Raw genomic sequence first — 27,220 nt, forward strand, 5'->3', positions numbered from 1 at the left:
TACAAAAATACTTTTTTATTTCACTGTTCAAAGTAAATGATTTACTTACTAAAATTACATTAAAAATAAATTATGACCGATATAAATGAAAGATGGACATAAACAATGAAAAATTACCTAAAAATGATGTTGCCTAAGAGGTTGTGTTAATCTCAGCATCCACAAAATAGCATCCACGCCTTACTCTTAGGTTTTATGTAAAAGAGAAGTCCCAAAAGGGTAAAACATTTTGAAAATAAATATTGAACTACTTAAAATGCACGTTAAAACAGCGTTTGTATCAGTCTGCTTGTGCTAACTTGTCTAATTCGACATAGTTAACAATAAAACAAAAGTAAAAAATTGTTAAAACTTTTTATAGAAAAACTTCTGGGACTGTCGTAATGAAAAAACTGATTTACATTAAAATGATCATCAAACGGATCTTTTTAATTGTTCCGAAATAGCTTCTAAAAAGTCTTGGGTACTCAAGAACATTCCCTCCTTAACGTTGGGGAGTCCATGGATGGAGGCTGCCAAATCTTTGGTCATTTTTCCGCTTTCAACTGTGTCTATGCAAGCTTGTTCTAACTTGTTGCCGAAATTGACGAGATCTTTGTTACCATCGAGGTTTCCACGGTGGATTAGGCCTCTGGTCCACGCGAAGATGGACGCGATGGGATTGGTTGAGGTTTGCTGGCCTTTTTGGTGCATCCTGAAACAATATAAACGTTACAGCTTTGTAAGTACAATATTTCCACTTACAAGTTTACCACAACTTCAAGAACATATGGTTTATGCATGGAATACTTAGAAAATTTTAAGATGTTATCTTTTGGTTTTATTTTTTCAGTGTTATAAGTAGGGTATAAGAGGAGGTCTACATCCAATAATGGATGTTTAGGGCTGATTTGATAGATAGATAGACGTACAAATGTGCAAACATGTCGGAAAATCTTTGAAAATAAGCTCCGCAGCAAGAAAATGCTTCAGAAACAACTAGAACCTCTGCTTTTATTTGAAATAAACCTAAATTCAGTCAGTAGAATGCTATGATTACGAAAAAAGAGAAGACATGCGATACAGACGGGGATAATTTATTACAACGCTAGTTAAAATTCAATAAAAAAACAAAGGCATATTAATACATACGCACCTATAATGTCTAGTTACTGTTCCGTGAGCAGCTTCCGATTCGATTGTCTTTCCATCGGGACACATCAATACTGAAGTCATCATACCCAAAGATCCATAACCCTGGGCAACTACATCTGATTGGACGTCTCCATCGTAGTTCTTGCAAGACCATACGAATCCTCCTGAAGACTTAATAGCTTGGGCTACCATGTCGTCGATAAGACGATGCTCGTACCAGATCTTTTTGGCGTCAAACTGGGCTTTGTAGTGTCTAGAAGTGAAAAAAATGGCTTTAGTATTTAGATTTGTACATAAAGAACACTTGTAGTGTCTCAAGGTGCGTGCGTACTGACTTGAGCATTTTTCTCCGAACGAACCAAACGAGCAGAGCGCGCTGTAACAAATTGCTCTAGTCAGTATGTGTTCGCGAGCAAAATTCTGCCGAACCGAACAAGCCGATCATTTTCAGAGGAGTGTCGGTCACCATGGAAAGATCAAAAGCGAGCATTTGTTGTGTTCGCGGCAAATATTTAATTATAAAAAAACTTTGATAAGTTCTGTACTTAAAAAATGGAATGGAACAGAGAAAAATGTTTAAATCTGATTGATTTATGAGTATATGTATGAAGGCTCTCCTGTGTTATGGAATCCAAAACACGGGCAATATTATAATAAAATAAAAAATACTGATGCACTGATATTGATAGCTGAAGAAGTAGGACCTTCGAAGAAGCAAAGAAAAAGATGATAGTCGTATATATTGAAAAAAAGTGTACGCACGTAATAAGTTAAACTTCTATTATATAATTTCAACGAAATAAATATACTAAACAGTTTATTTGTATTTTATTTAAATATTAAACTAATTTTAATACTTACCTACCACTTTCAAAACAATTTTATTAAAACAATACCAAAAAAAAAAGAATATGAATCGTATGGATTCGAACCCGGGACCTCTCGATCTGTGGTAGAATGCTCTACCAACGAAGCTATCATCGCTCTGTTTACGTGACATCTCGGACATAATTACAAATCACGGTGACAATTAGACCAGGTGAAGTATAAAGATGTTATAATAGATACTTATTATCTTACTCCCGAGGAAGACAAATCCAAAGACACAAAAATTATAATAAATAATATAAAATTGGAAAAAATCCTTTGTAAAAGGTATACAATTTTTATTAAAAATCCCTTTAAGGGCTGCATCACAACAAAACGTTTTCGATTTTATAAAATATCATCATCAATGTTAGACTAGATGCCAGCTGAGCCACCAAAGAAATATTCGGGTAAAAACCCTTTAAATATTATAAATTTGCATACTTAAATAAAATGCCTAAGGATGGATACATAGCACCAACGATAATGCCCTTAGGTCAGGTATTGAATTTCCCTACACGTGGGATGCAAATTGAGTTGTTTAAATTACAATGACTTAATGGCATTAATGGCTTGAGTTGCCATTAAGTCATTGTAATGTAAACAACACAATTTGCGTCCCAGGTGTTGGGAAATTCAATACCTTACCTAAGGGCATTATCCTTGGTGCTATGTATCCATCCTAAGGCATTTTATTTAAGTAAACACCTTTAATGCAACTTTATAATATTTAAAGGGTTTTTACCCGAAGATTTCTTTGGTATACATTTTTATTTTAAAACGATGATAGTTTGCTTGCCAGTTTCCGAAGAGAAAAGCAAAAAGTACCAAATCGACAGGTACAGGAAAAGATAGTTTTTTCTAAATTCTTACCAAAACTAACAATACCTAATTACTGTTTACTTTTTTAGGAACGGATGAAATATATGTCTTAATATTTCGCTTTTTCCCGTATGGCATCTTTCTCCCGTATAGATAGAGGTGAATCGAGAACAAGTATACAGTTTTTTATATAATAGTGTCTTTATAGTGTCCTTTTGATGTTACTTTTAATATCTTTGTATTTGTAATAAAATAAAAAGCTCCTGTAGCTATCCGCTGGGAACGTTAACTATGATTATATAGGTCACGTGGGCTACACACTCTGACATTGCGTGGGACGATCTTATGTGTATGCTTTATGTGTGCTTTACAAAAACAAGAGATTATTTAAAATTTTACTATTAACTTTAATCTCAAGCCTTTTTAATTCCTATAAAGTTTAAATTTTGCTTCCTCTGCTGCCTTTTCTGCTTAGCGTTTTTAAGATAATACCACCATAATTCGGTCTTATTTCTATGAAATATAGTTTTTTAGTGATATTCACCAAGTACCGGTTGGGAACTTTTGTGAACCATTGTATTTTATGTAATAAAAATAATAATGTGCTTTTTCCCGGATTGTAAACAATATAGTGAAAGAGGGATTGAGGGATATGTAGATTCTTTGTGTTTCCAAAGGATCTGGTTGGAAAGAAGAGGTGGATTTCATTACTAAGGTAAGAAAATATAATGAAGAAAAATTTATCGCCCGTGGAGGACGGTTTATAAATTAGCCACCATGAGAAGCACTGTCGACATGTCATATCTCCTCCATGTCAACCCTTCCAGCTAATAACTAGATTCTTTGCTACCATGGTCAGACGAACACGAAGACTGAAATAAAATGAGAAGGACGAACACTTCGAATAACCTGAACATTTATTTGTTTGTGCACGCTCTGCTCGTTCGGTTTGTTCGGAAGAAAATGCTATAGCTAGTCAGTACGCACCTTAAAAATATGTACAAAAAACAGTAAAATAAATTAATGATTTTAATGTAAAAATAAGGAAAATTAACGAGAAAACATAAAGCTTACTTATCGAAGATTTCCTGGAATATATCCTTGAATCTACCATCATATTTTTTCAAAATGGTATTTTTCGTGGATAAGTATACTGGCCAGCCCTTTTGAAGACCAACTTGGAATGAAGAGTGAGCAAATGATTCAATACTTTCGTCTGTGTTGTACATAGCCATCCCCACACCTGCGCCTTTGTATCTGAACACTTCTGTCCTCTGTTCTTTGCCGTCATCAGTTGTTAAGACTAATTCTAGCTGAAAATTGATAATCACTGTAATATAGTATAAATGTATTGCTTATATCAATGATGACTTTATATTTTGAAAAAAAAAAAACGCAATTACAATCCAAACGGCAAGAGATCTGTAGGAAGATCCCGAAAAAGATTGTCATAACATCATTGTAAAGACGGAACAGGCCAAGCCTAATCCCGTAGTAAAGAAGAAAAATAAATAAAATGAAAGTCTGAAGCAGTACTTAGTTTAAAAAAAAGAATGTGTGTGTACTTTGTACGCACGTAAGAAGTTATACATACTTCTATTATAATATAATCTAACTTCATATTATGATTTCAACGAAATCATTATACCTATCTACTTTAAACAGTTTTTTTGTATTGTATTTAAATATTAAACTAATTTTAGAAAGAACAAAAGAATACCAAAAATTAAAAAATTGTCAGGATTCGAACAGGGGACCTATCGATCCCTAGGTGAATGCTCTACCGATCAGCTACCACCGCTTTTGTATTCAGTCGATCATTTCTCGGACCTAATTACAATCACGGTAACAGATACATTAATTGAAAATAAACATTTTCAATAATACTTATAAGGAGGAAGACAAATCCACAGACATAAAAATTATAATAAATATATTTACTAAAAACACTAATAATATATTCTTTTCACGCACACCTTATTTGCGCTACATGGCTTAAAAGATGTAGCGACGAATGCCATACTGTCGGTGTGCGCATGCGCCAGGGAATGTAAAGATTCACCCTCGTGCCTAAAGAAGTATAACTTCAAAAAGTTATAAACAATAAAAATAACTAACATTCGAAAAACTCATTGGGATCTCACTTGGTTACAGTTTTGTCTTGATGTATTGCCAACGATTACTTACTCCGGTGGTACAGAGCCATCTAGTGACTATTATTTTCGTAAATTTTGACATTTCTTCTGGTAAACAACACTGATATATTGAAAATCCATAGCATAGTTTAGCAACAACAAATTTTCAAAAAAGTTTCGTGAAAAATGAAAATCTTGTGAAAATTCTTGTTTGATTTATATACGATTTTAAAGTTGGCATAACTGAAGAATAATGCGTCGATGGACTTGTCGTTTTCATTCATCAAAGTATGACAACCGGCCCATAATTGTGTGGGAAAATCTTATAGACCGTGGGAAAAACCGGAATTTTTTGATGTTTCGCCGCCAAGTGACAGGTCTATCAAATTTGACAGATGGACAGTTGTTCTCTTTATCTGTTAATTCTTCATTCTGTAAAAAGGTACGTATCCATACGTTGGTGCTCCGTGCTCCATGTAGCTGCTCAAATGGATACGTCATGCGCTCCCCTACATATAAACCGCAAACCGGTTGAATCGAAGAGCTCCACTATGTGGAGCTGTTACACGGAGCACGGAACACGAACGTATGGATACGTACCTTCAAATGTTTGACACGTGTCAATTCTTTTACTTCTCCGTCGTTTCCTTTTATATTTGTCTAATCGTCTCCCTTTGTCAAGTCGTCATTACTTTAGCTCGTCTTATTCTACGTTTCTCAAATCATCAGCTCGTCTTCTGCGTCTTTTAATTTGTCATCTGTCAAATCTGTCAGATTACATCTGTGAATGCTGTTCGGTTGCATTTATTGTGCCGGTAAACATTGATCATCTTAGATTAATAGACGGTGACTCACCAAATCTCACCAAAACTGACTCATCATATGGTGAGATTTGTTTTGCGACTAATACCATCGTGCGCAGGGAATGTTAAGCACGGAGTGAAAAGTGTTGCCTAAGCGGTGGACTAGAAAACTGGCTACTCTGGGGGATTATAGCCTTGGCACAGTATGGGCGCACTGTAGATGTAGAAGTAACAAGGATTAGATTTGTCTCAAATACATCTCAATCACACCTATCAACAGTCCTACAGGCGATTCTCCACCATAATAAGGCAGCTTCCGTAGAATTTATTGTTGCTAAGGAAAAAGGAAAGGTTCAATTTGATAGAAGAGCCTTGAGTGTACTACATAAAATGTTACCAAATAAAAGTTTGACTGTTGGAGAAAAGAAGTGTCGAGGACTTGCATAATAGTTTATGGCAGCTGTACAATAAGACACTTTGCTACAGTACGGCTGGATTTTTCGCGGTGTGCAAGTACTTGGAAGGGATACGCGAAACGATCGTACGCGAATAGCGGAGAAAAACTGCAACTTTCTTAAATAATTCATATTGTCAATTGAAATTGTCAAATTGACGTACATTTCATACCTATTGTCATTTAAGAAGAAAAATTATATATTGCTCCACAATATTGATATGATATGCAATTATTATATAAAGGTAAATTTAATTAATTGTATTTTGCTTGCAGTACTGCATTTTAGTAACTAATTTTATTTACTACATACAATTATTTACGTTTTAATAACATAACCTAAATCTTATTTTTTCTTATTATTTTTTTTGGACTATAGCCTTGACAATTATCCAGTAACCAGGACCATATGATTGGCCAATATAATTAAAAGTGCGAATAAAAGTACAGAGCGTAGAAACCAGGTGTCGCTTTTCCGAACTTGCACGGTCCCAATAGGAATGAGAATTTATGTAGATTTAGGTATACAGTTGAAAAATTTGTGGTGCCCAACGTGGGCTACTACTAAACCACTCAAACACGGCTACTGAACCAAAAACATGAAAAATACCAAACAATAGAATATGACAACAGAATAAGATAAACTACATTGTTGCGCGTACAGCAAGAATAACGATGGCATACTTTCTAAGTATGTAAAATCTTCACTAATGATTCATCATCATCATCATCATCATCCAATTTCTTCCCTTGTCCACTGAAGGACATAAGCCTCCTCAGCACGTCTCGAGGAAGTTCGATCTTGTGCTAATTGCCATCTATTATTTGCGTCACGATATAAGAAATTTGGCCTGACGCTGGTGGGTTGTCCCTACCGATTTAGTTAGTATCATTATAAATAGTTGATGTTACTAATCCCTCAATTATCTTTGCGACAGGTGGCAATAGTATTGGAACAGCTTACTAGGGCCGGACTTTATATTATTTACAGAACTGAGTCGTTACCTGCCAATTTTTATGTCCAATGCGCTCATTACGTGAATTTTATGGAGTTAGATTATAATCTGTTTTATATCGTTTTCACTTTAAACAAAATGGACTTCCGATAATGAAGCTTTCTATCTTTAAATAAAAAAATTAAAGAATCATTAGCAAGTGCATTAGTTAAAGATAAGATATACCTCTAATTATTATTCTATAACTTTACACATAATTATGTATGGCTTGCTTGGAGTATGGCTGGCTTGGAGGGAAAGTTTTTTACTATCGGCAAAAAACATTAAAGATTCAAAGCTGGATTACCATGAAAATATGACGAGTAGCTTGTTTAAGGAATGGTTTGAAAAGAAGGTGTTGCCAAATTTGCCTCCAAAAAGTGTCATTGTAATGGATAACGCGACGTATCACAGCGAACAAATTAGAAAAATCCCAGGTGTAGGTTCGACAAAAAACAAATATCTGATTTTTTGTGTGACAATGATTTGTACTTTGAAGAAACATATACAAAAAAAGAAATGTTGGAAGTTCTTCACACAAAAGTGTCTGAGAAACAGTTTGTTATAGACGAATTAGCCAAACGTGATGGTCATAATGTATTGCGATTACCTCCTTACTACTGTGTCTTCAACCCCATTGAATTAATCTGGAGCCAACTAAAGGAAAGTTTACGGCGAAACAACTGCTGTCCCAAATTTAGTAGCTAATCGGTGTCACATGTTGTAGAAGAAATAAAAAATATTTCCCCAACACTGTGGCAAAATTGTGTTTCACATGTTATAAAAACGGAAGACCATTACAGAACATTAACCTCACATATTAAACCAATAATTATAACATTAGATGATGACGATTCTAGTGAAGATGACAGCGACAGTGACATAGAGTTGTAATTTGTATTTATTTTTTTCCGTCTAAACTTCAAATTTTATTTTTCTATGTTATTTTTTATAATGTTATCTTTTAATGTTATCTTGTTGTTTATAGTGTTATCTTTTTTAATTCTGATTTTTGCTACCACTCGTTTAATCTTTTACTGTTATTATCATTAGTTTCCTTAATTTCTTTAATTTGTTCATTTCTCTTATTTCATTGTACATAATAATATACCTATAACTACATAGATATAAATACGTAATAAATATAATGGTATGATATTTAAATTTATATTTATTATTCCAATCTAATTAAAATACTATATCTACTTGAAGACTTGAACTTTTTTTAAGGGGATGGGTACAAACTTTCGGCTTTAAGCCGTTACGTTATTACCGAGGGCCGAAAGTCCCTGAAAACTTCTATAATGTTTATTTTAATAAGTTACAGGGGTGAAAAACTAAGAGAAAATTTAGTGTGATTTTTAATTTCAAATATCTCATTCAAAAGAAACTTTTAACTCATTCCAAGGGACTTTCGGCTCTCGGTAATAAAGTAATTTTTCATTCTGCGTTTAAATTTTTCAAAAATACTTACATATTAGTTTTCTCAGGATTCGAAAAAAATGATTACATTTAAAACACATTGAAAATTTTAACAGGCGTCAAAATCTTGCATTTTGTTCCATTCCCCTTAATTTTAGCGAATCCGCTCCTGGAGGGTTTGTTGTTTGTTATTATGATACTAAATCGGTAGGGACAACCCACCAGCGCCAGGCCAAATTTCTTATATCGTGACGCAAAGAATACCATCTATTCTTTTTATGTCGTCTGTCCGGCGTGTTGGTGGACACCACAGTATAAAGAGGGGCAGTAAAACCACTTCTCTGTCGGCACTTTGATCTCAAGAAGTAATACCTTCTTCTTCTTCTTCAGGTGCCATCTCCGCTACGGAGGTTGGCAATCATCATAGCTATTTTAATTTTTGAGGCAGTAGCTCTAAATAGTTGTTTCGAGCTGCATCCAAACCACTCTCTCAGGTTCTTCAACCATGAAATTCGTCTTCTTCCGATGCTTCTTCTGCCATCTATCTTTCCCTGCATTATGAGTCGTAGGATACCATACTTCTCGCCCCGCATCACATGTCCGAGATACTGTAGCTTCTTTTCTTTAATTGTAAGTTCAACTTCCTTTTCTTTACCTATTCTTCTCAGTACTTCATTGTTTGTAACTCTATCTACCCAGGAAACCCTCATAATTTTTCTATAGGTCCACACTTCAAAGGCGTTAAGTCGTCTCATTGTCTCTACATTTAACGTCCATGATTCCACTCCATAGTATAGAACACTGTAGACGTAACATTTTGTTAGGCGTACTTTAAGAGCTAATGTTAAATCTTTGCTACATAGGACCTTTTTCATTTTTATAAAATTAGAACGTGCTTTTTCGATTCTGACTTTTATTTCTGCAGTGTAGTCATTATTTTCTGTTATAAGTGTTCCTAGGTAAGTGTACTTTTTTACTCTTTCGATCTGCTGGCCCTCTACTATCAAGATTTCGTTAGTATTATGGTTGTTTTTACTAATTTTCATAAACTTCGTCTTTTTGATATTGAGAGAGAGTCCGTACTCCCTACTACACCTTACTATTTTACTCATGAGTCTTTGCAGGTCTTGTAAACTATCGGCTATTATTACTGTATCATCTGCATATCTGATATTGTTAACTAAGACTCCATTTACTCTTATGCCGACTGTTTCATCTTCCAGAGTTTCTCGCATTACCTCTTCAGAATAAGCGTTAAATAATAGAGGTGATAGTATGCAGCCTTGCCTGACTCCTCTCTTTATTTCCATTTCTTCAGATGTTTCTTTTTCAATTCTTACTATTGCTCGCTGATTGTAATTGAGGTGTGTTATTAGTCTTAAATCTCTTTCATCTAGGTTTTTATTTTTTAGGATTTCCATGAGTCGATCATGTTTTACTTTATCAAACGCCTTATTGTAGTCTATAAAACAGACGTAAAGAGGATGGTTAACATCCAAACATCTCTGTGTCAGCACGTTGAAGGAGAATAATGCCTCTCTGGTACCCATACCATTGCGGAACCCATATTGAGTGTCACTGATATCCAGCTCCAGTTTAGAGTGTATTCTGGCGTGGATAATTTTCAATAGAATTTTCAAGGTATGTGACATTAAGCTTATGGTTCGGTAGTCACTGCATTCTTTTGCATTCACCTTCTTTGGCAAACACACAAAGGCTGATGTCAACATTTCTCTAGGGATGATTCCAGTAGTATAGATAGCGTTGAACAGTTCTACTATTATGTCCAGGTTTTTCTCGTTGACCAACTTTATCAGCTCGCTAGGCAATTCATCTGGACCAGCAGATTTATTGGTTTTCATAGAGTTTATTGCCTGACTAACCTCTGATTTGGTTATCTCTGGGCCTACATCTCCCGTTTGGCTATCTACGGATGTACTAGCTTCTCTCTGGTCATGAAATAGTTCCTCGATATACTCTTTCCATCGTCGTAGTTTTCGTTTTGTCTCCATTATAATATTTCCATTTTTGTCGAGCAATATATTTGAGGTTCTTCTATTTCCTATTCCGGCTAGTTCTTTGACTTTTTTATGTAGGTTGAAGTTGTCATATGTGTTTTGCAGTTCTTCTATTTCTTTACATTTTTCAGAGAAGTAGGTTTCTTTAGCCTCCCTAATTTTTCTTCTTATTTGGTTTTGAAGCTGTTTATAGCGGGTCTTATTAATGGTTTTGTTTTTTCTTCTTTCATTCATCAAGTCTAGAATTTCCTCCGTCATCCATTCTTCTTTCTTACATTTGGTTGTAGTAAGTACTTTCTTACTTGGTTCTAATATAGAGGTTTTGAAGAATTGCCACTGCTGTTCTACGTTGCAATTATTTCCTGGGTTTCTGTCTAGATTTGTGTTGATTTCGTGTTTCAGATTTTCTTTTGTTTCTTCTGACTTTAGTTTCTGTATGTTAAGTTTATTGTTGTTGCGGCTTTTTTGCGTCTTTTTTAGTTGAAGTTGAAACCTAGCAATAAGAAGACTGTGATCAGAGGATACGTCTGCTCCTGGATATGCCTTTACTGCCTGAATTGAGTTTCGATATCTGTGCTTTATTAGGATGTAGTCAATTTGATTTCTGACAATTTTGTGCTCTTTGTCAGCTGGTGATTTCCATGTATACAGGCGTCGCTTAGGTAATTTAAAGAATGTATTTGCGGCTATAACATTATGCTCCTGGCAAAATTCTATTAGGCGATCTCCTCTGTCGTTTCGTTCGCCAAGCCCATATGATCCTACATTAGGGTAGCATTTTCCTTCGCCAATTTTTGCGTTGAAATCACCCATGATCACTGTTATGTCTCTAGATGCTGTGAGATGTAATGTTTTCTGGAGTTCGCTATAAAAGTTTTCTATTTCTTCTTCATTTTTGTCAGCAGTTGGCGCATAAATCTGGATTAGGTTCATTTTTCCATGGGTTGTCAATAACTGCAACATTATTATTCTTTCGGACATCGGAACGAAGCCTGTTACTGATCTCGTTACTTTTTCGCTGAGGATCATAGCAACTCCATATCTGTGTTGGGTGTCGCTGCTTCTAGAGTAATAGATTCGTCCATTGTCTTAAGTAATACCTGGCAGTACGCAATTGATAATTCACCAGTGGTGGATGCGGGTTTTCCCTGTTAAAAGCCGTACGGTTCTATGCGACTAGCAATGCGAGAGTGGGGCAAAAGCGACTAAGAACATTGCGCGGTCGCCATGCGCGACTACAGATTTTACTTCCAATTTTTCGGAGAGTAGTTCTATTGTCCCTCTTTATACTGTGGTGTACACTAACCGTGTTGGTGATCTAACCGTCACACTAACCGCGTGTTGGTGATCACTAGCCAACTTAAAAGCAAATTAGACTTTCACCAACCAGTAGAACACTAATGATTAAAAAGAACATATTAAATGAAATAGTTCTTTTACAAGTCAAACCATGTGTTTTAGTCGCTTAGATAAATAGCTTAGTCCATAATTTTTCGTATCTACAATCCTACTATACACTATTGTTGTTCTGAAGCTATTTTCTTGTGGCATTTTTACAATTTTAACTATTTAGAATGGGAAATAAGCCACAATATTATTAAAAAATGATTTTTATTAACGTTTCGACGCCCAAATCGGGTGCCGTTGTCAAAATACAAAATACTATTAATATAAACAAAAATGTTGTTGCTTAGTAAAAAAATTCTTCTAATAATTTATTTAATTTGACTCATTTATATCGGCAATTCAGATACATATGATAAATTTTAAAGTAGAAGACTTTAAAATGATATTGCCAATATTTATGAGTTGCGTTCCTGGGACGACTTTACTGAAAGATAGTTCATTCGATTACATGAAATCAACCCCAACTCAAGAATATCCGTCACAAAAAATCATAGCATGTGATCTGTCTTTAAAAAGACAACCACATGCAACGGTGACATTAAAATTCTCGCGTTAGAGATCTCATAGTAAATCACGAGGGAAAACCAGGAAAAACCTCGTGATACTATCCCGACATCGTAAGTATTATATTATATATACCAAATACTTACGATGTCGGGATAGTATCACGAGGTTTTTCCTGGTTTTCCCTCGTGATTTACTATGAGATCTCTAACGCGAGAATTTTAATGTCACCGTTGCATGTGGTTGTCTTTTTAAAGACAGATCACATGCTATGATTTTTTGTGACGGATATTCTTGAGTTGGGGTTGATTTCATGTAATCGAATGAACTATCTTTCAGTAAAGTCGTCCCAGGAACGCAACTCATAAATATTGGCAATATCATTTTAAAGTCTTCTACTTTAAAATGTATCATATGTATCTGAATTGCCGATATAAATGAGTCAAATTAAATAAATTATTAGAAGAATTTTTTTACTAAGCAACAACATTTTTGTTTATATTAATAGTATTTTGTATTTTGACAACGGCACCCGATTTGGGCGTCGAAACGTTAATAAAAATCATTTTTTAATAATATTGTGGCTTATTTCCCATTCTAAATAGTTAAAATTGTAATACTATACACTATGTTGGAATCTTAACAGAATCGAAATACAGAATCGAAATAACTTTAAACTGTTTAACTGATTATGGCTTCGTTTTCCTTTAATAAATACCCTTACATAATTTGACAAAACTATAAGTACGGAAACAACGAGTCAAATGAGATGCTAATTAGAAAAATGTATGTAATTTATAGCGATTATTTAATAATTCAATAATTAATTACACCAATCTTTTATCTTTGACATTCGAGGATTGTTGAAAAGCCATTATTAAAAATAATTCTTGTAAAATAAAAAATTAAATTATCCCGGACTTGTTTCCAAAAAACTAGATAATACATTTATATTTACGAAGACGAAGTAGTTTTCAATCCTAATAGTAAATTATTAATATTGAAAATATTAAAAATATTACTAAAAGATTTTTAAATTGAAAACTTATTGGTACACTTTCCTGGTGACACCTCCAAGACTTCTACAATTTGCAAGTCAAATGGATGGAGTGAAGACGAGAGGAAAGGAATTCTACACTATGCAATTCACATCCCCCGTCTGCAGCTGGTAAAGTTCCAACGGAAAAATGCACCTAGTTACTCTACGGAGTAATACGACTATAAAATAAAAATGTATACCATTTTTATAATTACGTATTTTTTATGGGAAATAAGCCACAATTTTACTAAAAAATGAATTTATTAACGTTTCGAAGCCCAAATCGGATTTCGTTGTCAAAATACAAAATACTATTAAAATAAAACAAACATGTTGTTGCTAAGTAAAAAAATTCTTCTAATAATTTATTTAATCTGACTCATTTATATTGGCAATTCAGACGTATATTATACATTTTAAAGTAGAAGACTGATAAAATGATAAATCACGAGGGAAAACCAGGAAAAAACCTCGTGATACTATCCCGACATCGTAAGTATTTGGTTTTACATTTAATCTACCTTCAAAAAACTAATACCAAATTCTGACTTTAATATGTTTAAATTATAAATAATATTAATATTACATAGATATACAATAAGTAATACTAAAATATAAAATTTGTACTAACTCGATATGTTATTGACTTACTAATCGTGGTATTTTCTTTCTATTGACTTCCTCTTTCAGTATGGGTAACCACATCCTACTGCATTCTACCGAGGAATTTGCGACACAATTGGTTTCATTTAGCATAATTAGAGCCGCTTCTTTGATTTTTCTCTTTTTACTATCTGATTCTTTATTATTTTATTATTATTATTATATTATATATATTATTCTTTATTATTTAACCATTTTTATTCAGTTGCAATGCGAAGGCAAAACAATCTTACTTTTCAATTAGAATACGGAGTGCAGTCCAGTCCCCTGAACCGCGATTTTCGGCTCTTATTGGAGCCTTCATCGGAAGGAACGTAGGCACTGTTCTCCATATTTTAACTGATTCGTATCGAAAGGTTTTCCCACCCATTGCAACTGAAATGATGATAGTAGGTGGCTAGCGCCATCTGGCATTGAAAGACGAAGTAGTTTTCAATCCTAATAGTAAATTATTAATATTGAAAATATTAAAAATATTACTAAAAGATTTTTAAATTGAAAACTTATTGGTACACTTTCCTGGTGACACCTCCAAGACTTCTACAATTTGCAAGTCAAATGGATGCTGCAGTGAAGACGAGAGGGAAGGAATTCTACACTATGCAATTCACATCCCCCGTCTGCAGCTGGTAAAGTTCCAACGGAAAAATGCACCTAGTTACTCTACGGAGTAATACGACTATAAAATAAAAATGTATACCATTTTTATTCAGTGGCAATGCGAAGGCAAAACAATCTTACTTTTCAATTAGAATACGGAGTATTTATATTTACCTTTCCAGGTTTCTCTACAACAATATCCACAGCCTTGTATTGATCACCGTGTGCATGACGACCAATTACCATGGATTGAGTCCAACCAGGTACTAGTCTTGGAATGTTTTTACATAAAATAGGTTCTCTGAATACTGTTCCTCCAAGAATATTTCTTATGGTTCCATTTGGAGATTTCCACATCGATTTTAGTTTAAATTCTAAGAAAAAACACATTTTTAATCAACATTATTAGAATTACATAAGAAAAAAAAAAAAGAATTACACACTATTCTTGCATAATTATTAACAAATGCCATTAGTCCAGAAAGCCACTGCGCATCCGCTAGGAAAAATATTCTGATTCGGATTTTTTGCACAATCTTTTAATCGTTTTTTTTTTGTTTTTTTCCTATAATTATTTTTTTGCATGGAAAAAAGTTTTTTTAGGGTTTTTGGATCATTCCAAACAGAAAAGGTCTTTAGTGACTTTTCTATAAAAATGATAGTTTTTGACATATAAGCGATTAAAAATTGAAAAATTGCGAAATCGGCCATTTTTAACCCTCAAAAACTATGTGAAAAACTGAAAATTTGAATGTCGCCATGGTAGGTAGATATTCTTTAAACATCGATTGATGAAATCCCGAAGAGTTTTTTGCAATACAATATTCAAAAAGGAGTTTTGAATATTGTATAGCAAAAAACTTCGGGATTTCATCAATCGATGTTTAAAGAATATCTACCTACCTTGGCAACATACAAATTTTCAGTTTTTCACATAGTTTTTGAGGGTTAAAAATGGCCGATTTCGCAATTTTTCAATTTTTAATCGCTTATATGTCAAAAACTATCATTTTTAGAGAAAAGTCACTAAAGACCTTTTCTGTTTGGAATGATCCAAAAAATCTAAAAAAAAACTTTTTCCATGCAAAAAATAATAATTTTAGGAAAAAAACAAAAAAAAACATTTAAAAATTTTTTGACCACCTTTTGGTCCTGGCAACATGCAAATTTGTTAAAAGAGTCCTTTTTGAGTAAGATTGTGCAAAAAATCCCAATCAGGATATTTTTCCTAGCGAATGCGCAGTGGCTTTCTGGAGTACATACGTTTCTCAAATTATAGCCGTATCCGTGCAGTAAGCCCAGAACTTACCCAGAGGGAGAACGCCTGAGCATTACAAACTTTGACGTTCAATATGATCGAATTTTTCCCTCTGAACACCTAATGCGCAGACGTTCTCCCTCTGGGTAAGTTCATGATACGTTCGGGGCATGTTGCGCGAATACATTTTCGTTTACCATGTCTTTTGAAAACATTGGTCTATTGAGGATGCCAACTTTAAAGGGAACATATAGGACATTGATATTCAGTAATCCATACATTGAAAACATTTGGAAGGTGTTTTAGACTACAATATGTAATGGTTCTATTCAAAAAACTGTATAGGTACTACGGATGCAACAATTCACAAAGAACTGCTGTTTTACAAGAAATTTCGTTTAAAGGGATGAGTGAGAAAGGATTGTATACAATAGCGGATCTAGACACTTGCCTTCTGGGGGAAAGGCCCCCCCCCCCAAACACCAACGAAGACATAAAAAAAGATAAACCAAAAATACATAAAAGATAAAAATAATAACTTATATGCATTAAGCTCCCTTAATTCTCCTAACTAGCGGGTTTATTGGGTTTAATTTGTCTGTCTATGTTTTAAGTTCCATGTTAGCTAATATTTTGGACCTTCTTGGAAAGGGAAATTCATAACGATGGACAACTACATTATAGTATTGAACGAGTGGATGCCTTCACATATCTGGGCACAGAAATCAATCAGAAGAATTCTGTAAGCAGCGAAATTAATGCAAGTATTTCCAGTGGGAATTGTACAAACTATGCTAATAAAAGATTGACGACATCGAAATTATTAGACAAAAGAACCAAATTGACTATCTACAGAACATTGATTAGACCCGTAGTAATCTATGGTTGTGAAACCTGGGTAATAACGAAAAAAGAGTAAGCCCATTCAGGACATTAAGGGAAAGATACTGAGAAAAGTATTTGGCTCGGTGTATGAAGTTAATGAATTGAATGAAAGATATGATATAAGATTTGTGAAAAGTCAGAGACTGTCATGGCTGGGACATGTCCAAAGTCCAAAGACAAGAAGAAGCAAAAACAACAAAGAAAATGTTACAATGGAAGCCGATAGGAAATCAAAAAAAGGGAAGGCACACAACGAGATGGTTGGATGACGTGGAAGACGACCTGAAAACCATGAACATAAGACAATGGACGAGAAGGGCACAAGAGAGATCTGATTGGAAGGATGTAGCTAGACAGGCAAAGACCCATCCAGGGTTATGATGCCAAAAGAAGAAGAAGAATAAGTATTGTAGTGTAAGGCATACTTACCCTACTGTAACGAAAGATAAAGATTGTAAGGCATAGTAGACTAGTCTACTATCCCATATGGGATAGTAGAGACTGTTGACTGGATATTGGTGACACGATATCTGGAGATATGATGAGAGAATTATATCCCTGTCAAATAGCCAGTAGGCGACTGTGAGGGACATTGGAGAAAAGAAGAGATATTGGAGAGAATAATATATTTACATATTTAGTGTCTTAATATGAACACATAGACTAAACTATTTTAAAATTAGACCAAAACGTGAGATGCACTCAAAAATGTTATTTTCAAAATCTCGTCGAAAGGTCAAATATTCATAATAGATAACTTTATTGCATATGCATTAGTCCAAACATAATTATTATTGTGCTCAAACTGTTTCATAACAGATTACCCGAGAAAACGGGTGAAGTCGAGTTCGCTCCGCTTCGTTCAGGTATATTTTAGAAGGGTACGAATTGGCTCCCGCATGAATGCGGGTAGGCTCTCATATAATCGCGGAAACATTAGACATTGTTGCCAAATCGTGTAATATTTATACTGCTTAGGAAATTTACATAGTGATATAGACTTTTTATAGGAAAATTATACTTTTAGACAAATACTTTTAGAGTTTGTTTTAGTTCAACATTGGCATATGTGGCAATTTTAACACAAATTATCGGTGTCGGACGGTATGCGCTCGACCATTTTGCGCTCTTACCTGAAATCGGCCGGTTTGCGCTCTACACTCTAATACCCGAAAGTTAAGTTAGGACCGAAGGGTTAGGTCTTCCTCCTTTCCCATAGATATTTCTAGGAAGGTACCTGTTTCTAACAAAAAGAGAAAATTTGAAAGAAGTGACAACGCTGGGTGATATTTTCGACATGTTTAGGTAAAATAAATTTTCCACCTACCTCTACCGAAAGTATACTTTTCCGGACCTGATTGTAGGGAGCAAAGTTGTACTTTTCCTCCCTAGGGAGGAAAATATTTTTCCTCCCTAGAGAGGAAAAGTAAAAGTGGCGTTATTCATGAAATATAACTTATTGACGCCCTGTACAATATCTACTTTCTATTACGTAAGTATCTATACATTTTAACGTTTATTTATAAAACACCCAGTATTTTGCAGAATGGTAAAAAACATTAAATTGTTATTTTGATTTAACAATGTTTACATTAATAGTTTGACTTATTTTTGACAGTTGACAGTTATATTGTACCTACTTGTTAGTTTTAGTTTTAATAAATTTTGTTGGTTAGTTACATAAATAAATTAAGTAAAAATGAAAAATGACTTGTTATTAATTTGAGGAAGGTGGAAAAACCATATGTATAACATGGGAGTAAAGTGCCTTTTCCTCCCTTGAATGATTACTGCCCTCCGCTACGCGTCGGGCAGTAAACTTCATTCTCGGGAGGAAAAGTAGCACTTTCCTCCCTTGTTATACAAATAGCTATTTGTCTATGGGAACCAATTCGGACTCTACCTTTTTTAGTTCAGGTAAAATTCTTACCATTGGGAGCGAACTCGACCCCGTCCGAGAAAACTACTTATCTAAAAAACATACTTAACTAATGCTAGGTCAAAAATCAATTGAAAATTATCTGCACTTTGTTACATTTGATCTTAATGCTAATTTGTTTTTCAGATATAATTAGATTGTTACTTTTTATCTTTATTTTGAGTATAAGCTAGGGAGAATAGTATATTATACCAAATATTAACCAAATTGTAGTTTTATTATCAGTAGTAATTGCACAAGAGCTCTGAAATTATTGAATTTTTCCCGAGTGACACTTTGACAGTTTTAATTTCACGAGCCGAAGGCGAGTGAAATTATGTCAAAGTGTCACGAGAGCAAAAATTATATATTAATTTCAGAGTTCGAGTGCAATTTGTTGCGATTATTTCATGAATAAAACTGTTCAAAACCAAAATTTTATTGTAATTTATTTATGTAAGTACCATTAAACACACAGTTTTTATAAATATTTGACGATTGAAAGTCATCACTTTTATAATTTTTAAAACATTAATTGTCATTAATGTCACTGAATGTATTTTTTCGTAGCAACGAAGGGCATCTGACGTAATATACTTAACGACGGGAGATTATCAAAAATTATCGATTTAATTCAGATTTCTGTAGCTTTCTATTGGTCAGAATCTCCTATGAATGAAATAATCAGTAGTAATTGCACAAGAGCTCTGAAATTCTATATTAATTTTAGAGGTCGAGTGCAATTTGTTGCGATTATCTCAGGAATAAAACTGTTCAAAACCAAAATTTTATTGTAATTTATTTATGTAAGTACCATTAAACACACAGTTTTTATAAATATTTGACGATTGAACATAACTTTTATAATTTTTAAAACATTAGTTGTCATTAATGTCACTGAATGTATTTTTTTCGTAGCAACGAAGGGCATCTGACGTAATATACTTAACGACGGGAGATTATCAAAAATTATCGATTTAATTCAGATTTCTGTAGCTAGAATTATAATGAAATAATCATTATGATTTTATGTTGTCAAGATATCTTAAAAGTTTTTTGAATTATGATAATTATTTGAATTAAACTTAGAAACGACAAATTAGGTTTTTCTTGGTACCTACTTTAGCCCTATTTCTTATAACATTTTAACAATTAATACGTTGATGTTTAATGTAGTTAAAAAACAATAACATAATACTCCTAAAAGTAAAAACAATATGCTTTACATTTACAAAGCAAATCCACTATTAAGGAGTTAGATCACTAAAAAAGGGAAAGTAAGAACAAAATAAAAAGAGAATATTTTTTCTCTTAGTTTCTTCAAACAGTTTTAGAGTGTTTTGTTACTCACCTTCTACTCTCTGTTCGTCTGGTGTAATCGTTGCACATTTAATTCCGACATTATGTTTTAAGATGGCATGTGCAGCATCAATGGTCACCTGATCATTAGTTTGGTCCCTGAAATAAGAGAATGTAAATAAAAAGGTCAATGCTATTAGTTATAATTGGATTACAGTCGTTATGTATCGTTAAGCTAGAAACAAGGAGGAACACGAAGTAGAAAATGAAGGGAAAGAAGAAGTAATGGAGTTCAACATACATTTGCTGCAAGACGAATCTATAGGGGACCTTTGCCAGGAAGACTTACCGGAAATTACGGGAATTGAGTTTCACAAACGTCAAAGAGATGCACGCGTACATAAAACAGTATAAAAGAGGTGACATCAGAAGCTTTGGAAGAACTGCAGAAACGAAATACCCAAGACGACGCAAAAATAAACAAAGAAACCAAAAGTTTATTAAGGAAAGGAAAATTATACAGGGTGTCCAGAAACTCTACCGACAAACGAAGACAGGAGATTCTTCAGATCATTTTAAGATAATTTAACCCAATTCACTTAGTCCGAAAATGCTTCCTAAGGGAGCTAGAGCTCTTTGAAGATGGCGTCTTGTAATTAGTTTTTCTTAAATACCTCCAGAACGCTTCTATTTAGAAAAACAAAAATTGGTACGCGTATTTATCTTCAAGATATAAATCTAATCCATCCATTGCAAATTTCTAGTACCAATCATAGACGTCCGTTTTGGGTAGGGCAACGGTTATTTTATCGCATAACTTTTTTATCTTTTACTTTTATGCATTTCTGATACTGGATTATTAAATTGGGAAGTATTTTAGTACTAAAAGGTGCTCTTGTTTTAAATCGGTAGGACACACCGTATTCTAGAAAAATCGATATGAAACCTTTTCGCTTTTTGAATTAAAAAAAAATTTCAAAAAAGAACTGTTTCGAAAGACGAAAACTGGTACATTTATTTATATTCCAGAGATAAATCGATTTCATTAATTGCGAATTTCTAGTACTGGTCATAGGCGTCCGTTTTGGGTAGGTCAACAGTTATTTTATAGCATAACTTTTTTGTCTTGAATTTTTGAGCATTTTTGATACTAGATTATTAAAGTATGAGGTATTCGAGTACTAAAAGTTACTCTTACTTTATGTTGGTAAAATACTTCGTTTTTTGTTGAAAAGTTCTTTCAATTTTTTTTCAAATTCCAAAAACGAAAAACTTTCAAATCGATTTTTCTAAAAAACGGTGTGTCCTACCGACTTAAATCAAGAGTACCTTTTAGTACAAGAATACCTCACAATTTAGTAATCCGGTGTCAAAAATGCATAAAAGTTAAGGACAAAAAAGTTATGCGATAAAATACCCGTTACTCTACCCAAAACACACGCCTATGACCGGTACTAGAAATTTGCAATGAATGGAATCGATTCATCTCTGAAAAGTAAATATGCATACCAATTTTCGTTTGTCTAAATAGAAGTGTTCTGGAGGTATTTAAGAAAACCTAATTTCATGACGCCATCTTCAAAGAGCTCTAGCTCCTTTAAGAAGCATTTTCGGACTAGGTGAATTGGGTTAAATTGTCTTAAAATTATCTGAGGAATCTCCTGTCTTCGTTTGTCGGTAGAGTTTCTGGACACCCTGTATATGTGAAAAACACCCAAATCCCCCAGAAGACATACAGAAGTAGAAATAGAAACATATAGAAGTAAAACGAAGACGGACAAAAAAAAAGAATAAAGAATAGGAAGGCACTTGTGCACAAATTGAATATTACATAGGAGGAATAAGAATAAATCTGAATCATGGAAAATATTGAAATCTTTGCGGGAAAAATGCCGACCAAAAAGTTGAAATACAATACATATCAGAAGAAGAGTAGGAAGGATACTACAAAGAACTACTCACGGAAAACCGCCCACATTTCATAGAGACAGACACAGAACATGAATAACATGAACAACAACGAAATCAAAATGAAGAATGGATTAAGTTAACATTAAGCGAAGTAAAGCATGCCAGAAGCACTGCAAAGAACACAAAATCAGGGAGAATAGGAGGAATCAAAAATAATGAAATAATCAAGTACGGAACAGAGAAATTACACAGAATCGTACACGAAATATTCAGTAATGCTGAAACGAAATACCAGATGAATGGTCCTAAGCACATCTGAGGCCATGAGAGCCAGAGTGGCCTAACTGCTTTTAACATTACTTTACGTAATCAAAGAAAATGATCAGATGTTGAATTACAGTGTCCGATTGGTTTAGTAGTTTTATGTTGACCAAGAATCGTTATTGATCAACATACAATTACTAAAACAATCGGACATTGATAGCTTCTCATGGCCTCATATTAGTCGAAGTAAATAGGGAGATAAAAGGAAAACTACATGGGCATGATTGTGATAGCATGTATGGGCAGGTTATAGCAGGTTATGGGCAGTTTATATGAAAAAATACTGATATGAAAACTGGAAAAATATATCTCAAATAAAATCGGACATGAGCAGGCAGTATGATTTAGGGCATAAAGGTCCTGCTTGGAATCAACAATTAATTAAGGAAAGAATGGCAGAAAATAGATCGGTACGTATGGTATTCATCCACTTCAAAAAGGCGTATGACATGGTTCTCAGAAAATAACAATTGAAAATGATGAAGGAAATCGGGACAACTCAGAGGTTAATACATATAAGCTGTAAAAACCTATACAACAAACAACAATTACGACTATACAAAACTATATAACAATCCGTAACAAGAGTTAAAACCGACAAAAATACTCAGTAGTAATTGCACAAGAGCTCTGAAATTATTGAGTTTTTCCCGAGTGACACTTTGACAGTTTTAATTTCACGAGCCGAAGGCGAGTGAAATTATGTCAAAGTGTCACGAAAGCAAAAATTCTATATTAATTTCAGAGGTCGAGTGCAATTTGTTGCGATTATTTCATGAATAAAACTGTTCAAAACCAAAATTTTATTGTAATTTATTTATGTAAGTACCATTAAACACACAGTTTTTATAAATATTTGACGATTCAAAGTCATCACTTTTATAATTTTTAAAACATTAATTGTCATTAATGTCACTGAATGTATTTTTTCGTAGCAACGAAGGGCATCTGACGTAATATACTTAACGACGGGAGATTATCAAAAATTATCGATTTAATTCAGATTTCTGTAGCTTTCTATTGGTCAGAATCTCTTATGAATGAAATAATCAGTAGTAATTGCACAAGAGCTCTGAAATTATTAAATTTTTCCCGAGTGACACTTTGACAGTTTTAATTTCACGAGCCGAAGGCGAGTGAAATTATGTCAAAGTGTCACGAGAGCAAAAATTCTATATTAATTTCAGAGGTCGAGTGCACTTTGTTGCGATTATTTCATGAATAAAACTGTTCAAAACCAAAATTTTATTGTAATTTATTTATGTAAGTACCATTAAACACACAGTTTTTATAAATATTTGACGATTGAAAGTCATCACTTTTATAATTTTTAAAACATTAATTGTCATTAATGTCACTGAATGTATTTTTTCGTAGCAACGAAGGGCATCTGACGTAATATACTTAACGACGGGAGATTATCAAAAATTATCGATTTAATTCAGATTTCTGTAGCTTTCTATTGGTCAGAATCTCCTATGAATGAAATAATCAAATAAATTTAAAACCACAAAAGTATTACTATAGGAATGCTCTAAATCTCCAACACTGTTTAAGATATTCCTAGAATAAATAGTCAAGCCATTGTCATCTGCAAAACTTAATGTGTAGAAGAAATCATCTGCACATAAATGACTGTTCAATAAAAATTATTATTTTACATAGATATAACATAAAAAATACCTGTATGGTAGCCCCAAATCGAAGTAAAGACATTCGAGTTTAACGTAAGGAAAAATGAGCGATTCCTTAATCTTGTGCCAAATGATTCTGGTCATTTCATCACCGTCCATCTCGACGACGGGTTTCGCCACTTCAACCCTTTTTCCACTAGCATCTAAAAAGCAAAATAGTTCATTACCAAGAACCCAACATTGAAGTAACATATTTGAAAAAATAATAAAAAAAAACCAAAATAAATTTCTGTTAAGCAATATGTTTTTGTATATGGGAAATAATATGGCGAATTTAGCCTATGACTGATATAATTAGAAATATCGTCATATGTCTGTAGGGAATTTAGTACTTAATTCAATAGAAATTTCGGGATTTTAGTCTTATTCGCCACATTCCTACCTGCCCATTTCTATGATGCCCCCTGCCAATCGAAATATAAACACAACCTATAACAATTTGCCAGGTTCCATGGACCGGACAATCTCTGGACTTTAAAACGTAAAAAACTATGAATAGGATAATAACGGGGGTCGCTCCAGTAAAATCAAACATGGCAAAATGGGAGAAAATAGACCAAGATGATGTGAACTGTGACTGTGGAGAAATAGAGAATAGGTAACATTTTCATACATGCAGAAACTGTGCTCACCGGTGTACCCTCGAAGATTTGTCGCTTCAACAAAGATGGAACCGACGTAGGCCGATACTGGGCCGAAATTATATGAATGGTATATCCGGACACGATAAAGTTAAGTTAATAACGAAAATGACACACAATAAAGGAGCTATAATAGTCGAGGAAATGAAGCATTTTGGCTTGCAATTTTTTCGTCCAGCATGGATTTACTTGAAATTTTCACAGAAGGTAGGAAATAGTCCAAGTATCATTTTCTATATCATACTGCTGTACGCTAAAACCTTGGGGTAGTTTCCACCCCATCTCGGGGGTGGGAATTTTTTATTACATTTTAACCATGTAAAACGATGTAAAAGGTAATTTTAAGAAAAAAATGTTTTTTGCATTTTCTTCGTAAAACTAATATTTTTCGAGTTATTCGTGGTTGAAAGTAACAGTTTTTCGACGGAAAAATCGACTTTTTTAAAGGGTTTTTTTGAGAATAACTCGAAAAATATGCATTTAATCAAAAAAATTGTAGATATCGAAATTGTATATTTTAGTAACACAAACGAAACTGTTTTTCTATAATATTTTTACGACCAATACAAACCGAGATATGGCATGTTAAAGGTTAGCTTTTTTCGTCAAATGCATAATTTGAAATAATCAAAGCCAAATAACGGGAAAACTTTGCATTTTTCCAAGAAAACTTACATAATGTTTTTTCAAGCATACAATAGGATCTTTCAAAAAAAAATAATAAAAAGTTTCTGGCATAAAAATTGAGCAACTTATGATCAAAAAAAAGTCGGTACCTGTTTTTCTTTACGAAAAAAAAACAGTGAAAACAACCCCCTAACTACCCTTGTAACTAAAAATTGGTCTTTGGCTTTCTGTAATTCCTTTTATATTTATATTATCAATACACCCAAGAAGTTTGACCTATTTAAAAGGCCTAATTTTAGAAAAATTGGAGTTTAAAAAAAAATTATTTTTTGCAATTTTTTCATTTTTTATCATTTTCTTCAAAATATCTCCGAAATTACTGGAGATACGAAAAAAATAATAGATTACTAAATTGTAGCTTCTTTAACAGCTAAAATTTCATTGTGCATAGATTTTTATTATAGTGAACACTTAGCGAGATATAGCTGTTTAAAACATCTATTTACGAGCAAACATCACCTTATTCGAGCCATTTAAACCCACCTCAATTAAAAATTAAGGGATCTTACGGAATTTAATTTACACAGTCTTATTACTCTTTAAAAATCCTACAAAACTATTACAGAAAAAACTTTTTATCGTCAAAAATGAAGGAGCTATGTTTATAAAACTAATTTTTTTTTGAAAAATTCGAATAGTCCCTTTATAGAGCATTTTCAATGTATTATACCTACATATGTATACCACAGAGCCGGTTCGTATACTGGATGACTAAAAAACTATTTGTATGTGTATTTTTATATATTTGTAAATTCGTATTTTTGTGTAAATAAATGTTTTTGTAATTCTTTAATTCTACTTTTTTTTCTGTATAGATTTATTAAATTGTCTACTTATAAAAATTCCAATGTTATTAAGGGTGGTTTTTAAGGGTTTAAATATTATATTATATCCTAAAGCATAAAACAATCATTATTTAATCAGTCAAAACCAAATTTTACCTATATTAAAGTTTACAATGTTTTTATATAATTTTTGACAATAAGGGACAATAATTTTTGATACATTATTTTTGACCCCTAAAAATCATCAACGCCCTTGAGCATGATATAGAATATGAAGTACAGGGTAAGATAATCCTAACCCCAAATTTTTATGTAAATTGATGCAAGCCGAAATTATTCTTTTAGGATAAGTAAACTTTTCATATATAGCTCCAACAAGGGTAGTTTTAAGGGTTGAAATATTGTGATATTATATCTTAAAGCACAAAACAATCATTATGCAACTAATAAGAAGCAAATGTTGACAATATTAAAGTTTAAAATATAATTTTATAATTTTTTACAATTAGGGGTGGTTTTCACCCTTAAAAAACCAAAAGCGTACAACGGCTCAATAAAGAAAATGAACTAGAGGGTGAAATGAGCCTAATTACAAATTTTTGTACATATCGATGCTGGACGAAAAAATTGCGAGGTTTTGCCATTTTTCCACCTTCATTTCCTCGACTATAAACGCCGGTTGGATACTTTTCGGTCACACCTCGTATAAGTACATAATCAATATGAAGTAATGGGGCATCTGCACTTTTCCTTTCCAACATGGTAATAATCATAAAATAACTTTTAGCAAACAAACAATACACCCATATCTAAATGAATACAAACATCCGCAAAATACTACTTGTCTAGTATACTAATGTGTTTCAAGTTCAATGTCTTTGCTTCTGTAGTCATTGTCACTACGAAGGAAAAAAATTTAAAATTCAAATCTTTATAATTGTTTGTATAGTAGTCC

The 27,220-nt window shown here is 33.3% G+C and overlaps 1 protein-coding gene across 1 annotated transcript in view; it reads right to left on the minus strand.

Annotated features, from left to right (window-relative positions):
• Positions 1–27,220, minus strand: part of LOC114329663 (isocitrate dehydrogenase [NADP], mitochondrial) — a 78,229-nt gene continuing 51,009 nt past the window's right edge. Inside the window, exons 2-7 of the mRNA XM_028278844.2 lie at positions 24,142–24,295; positions 20,276–20,382; positions 15,038–15,237; positions 3,898–4,136; positions 1,136–1,387; positions 1–694 (exon numbers count right to left, since the gene is read on the minus strand). Of these exons, the coding sequence (XP_028134645.1) occupies positions 415–694; positions 1,136–1,387; positions 3,898–4,136; positions 15,038–15,237; positions 20,276–20,382; positions 24,142–24,295 (1,232 nt within the window). The 3' untranslated portion in view covers positions 1–414. The remainder of the gene's footprint in view (positions 695–1,135; positions 1,388–3,897; positions 4,137–15,037; positions 15,238–20,275; positions 20,383–24,141; positions 24,296–27,220) is intronic.

This window comes from Diabrotica virgifera, chromosome 3 (assembly GCF_917563875.1).
Source record: "Diabrotica virgifera virgifera chromosome 3, PGI_DIABVI_V3a".
Classification (NCBI taxonomy): Eukaryota; Metazoa; Arthropoda; class Insecta; order Coleoptera; family Chrysomelidae; genus Diabrotica; species Diabrotica virgifera.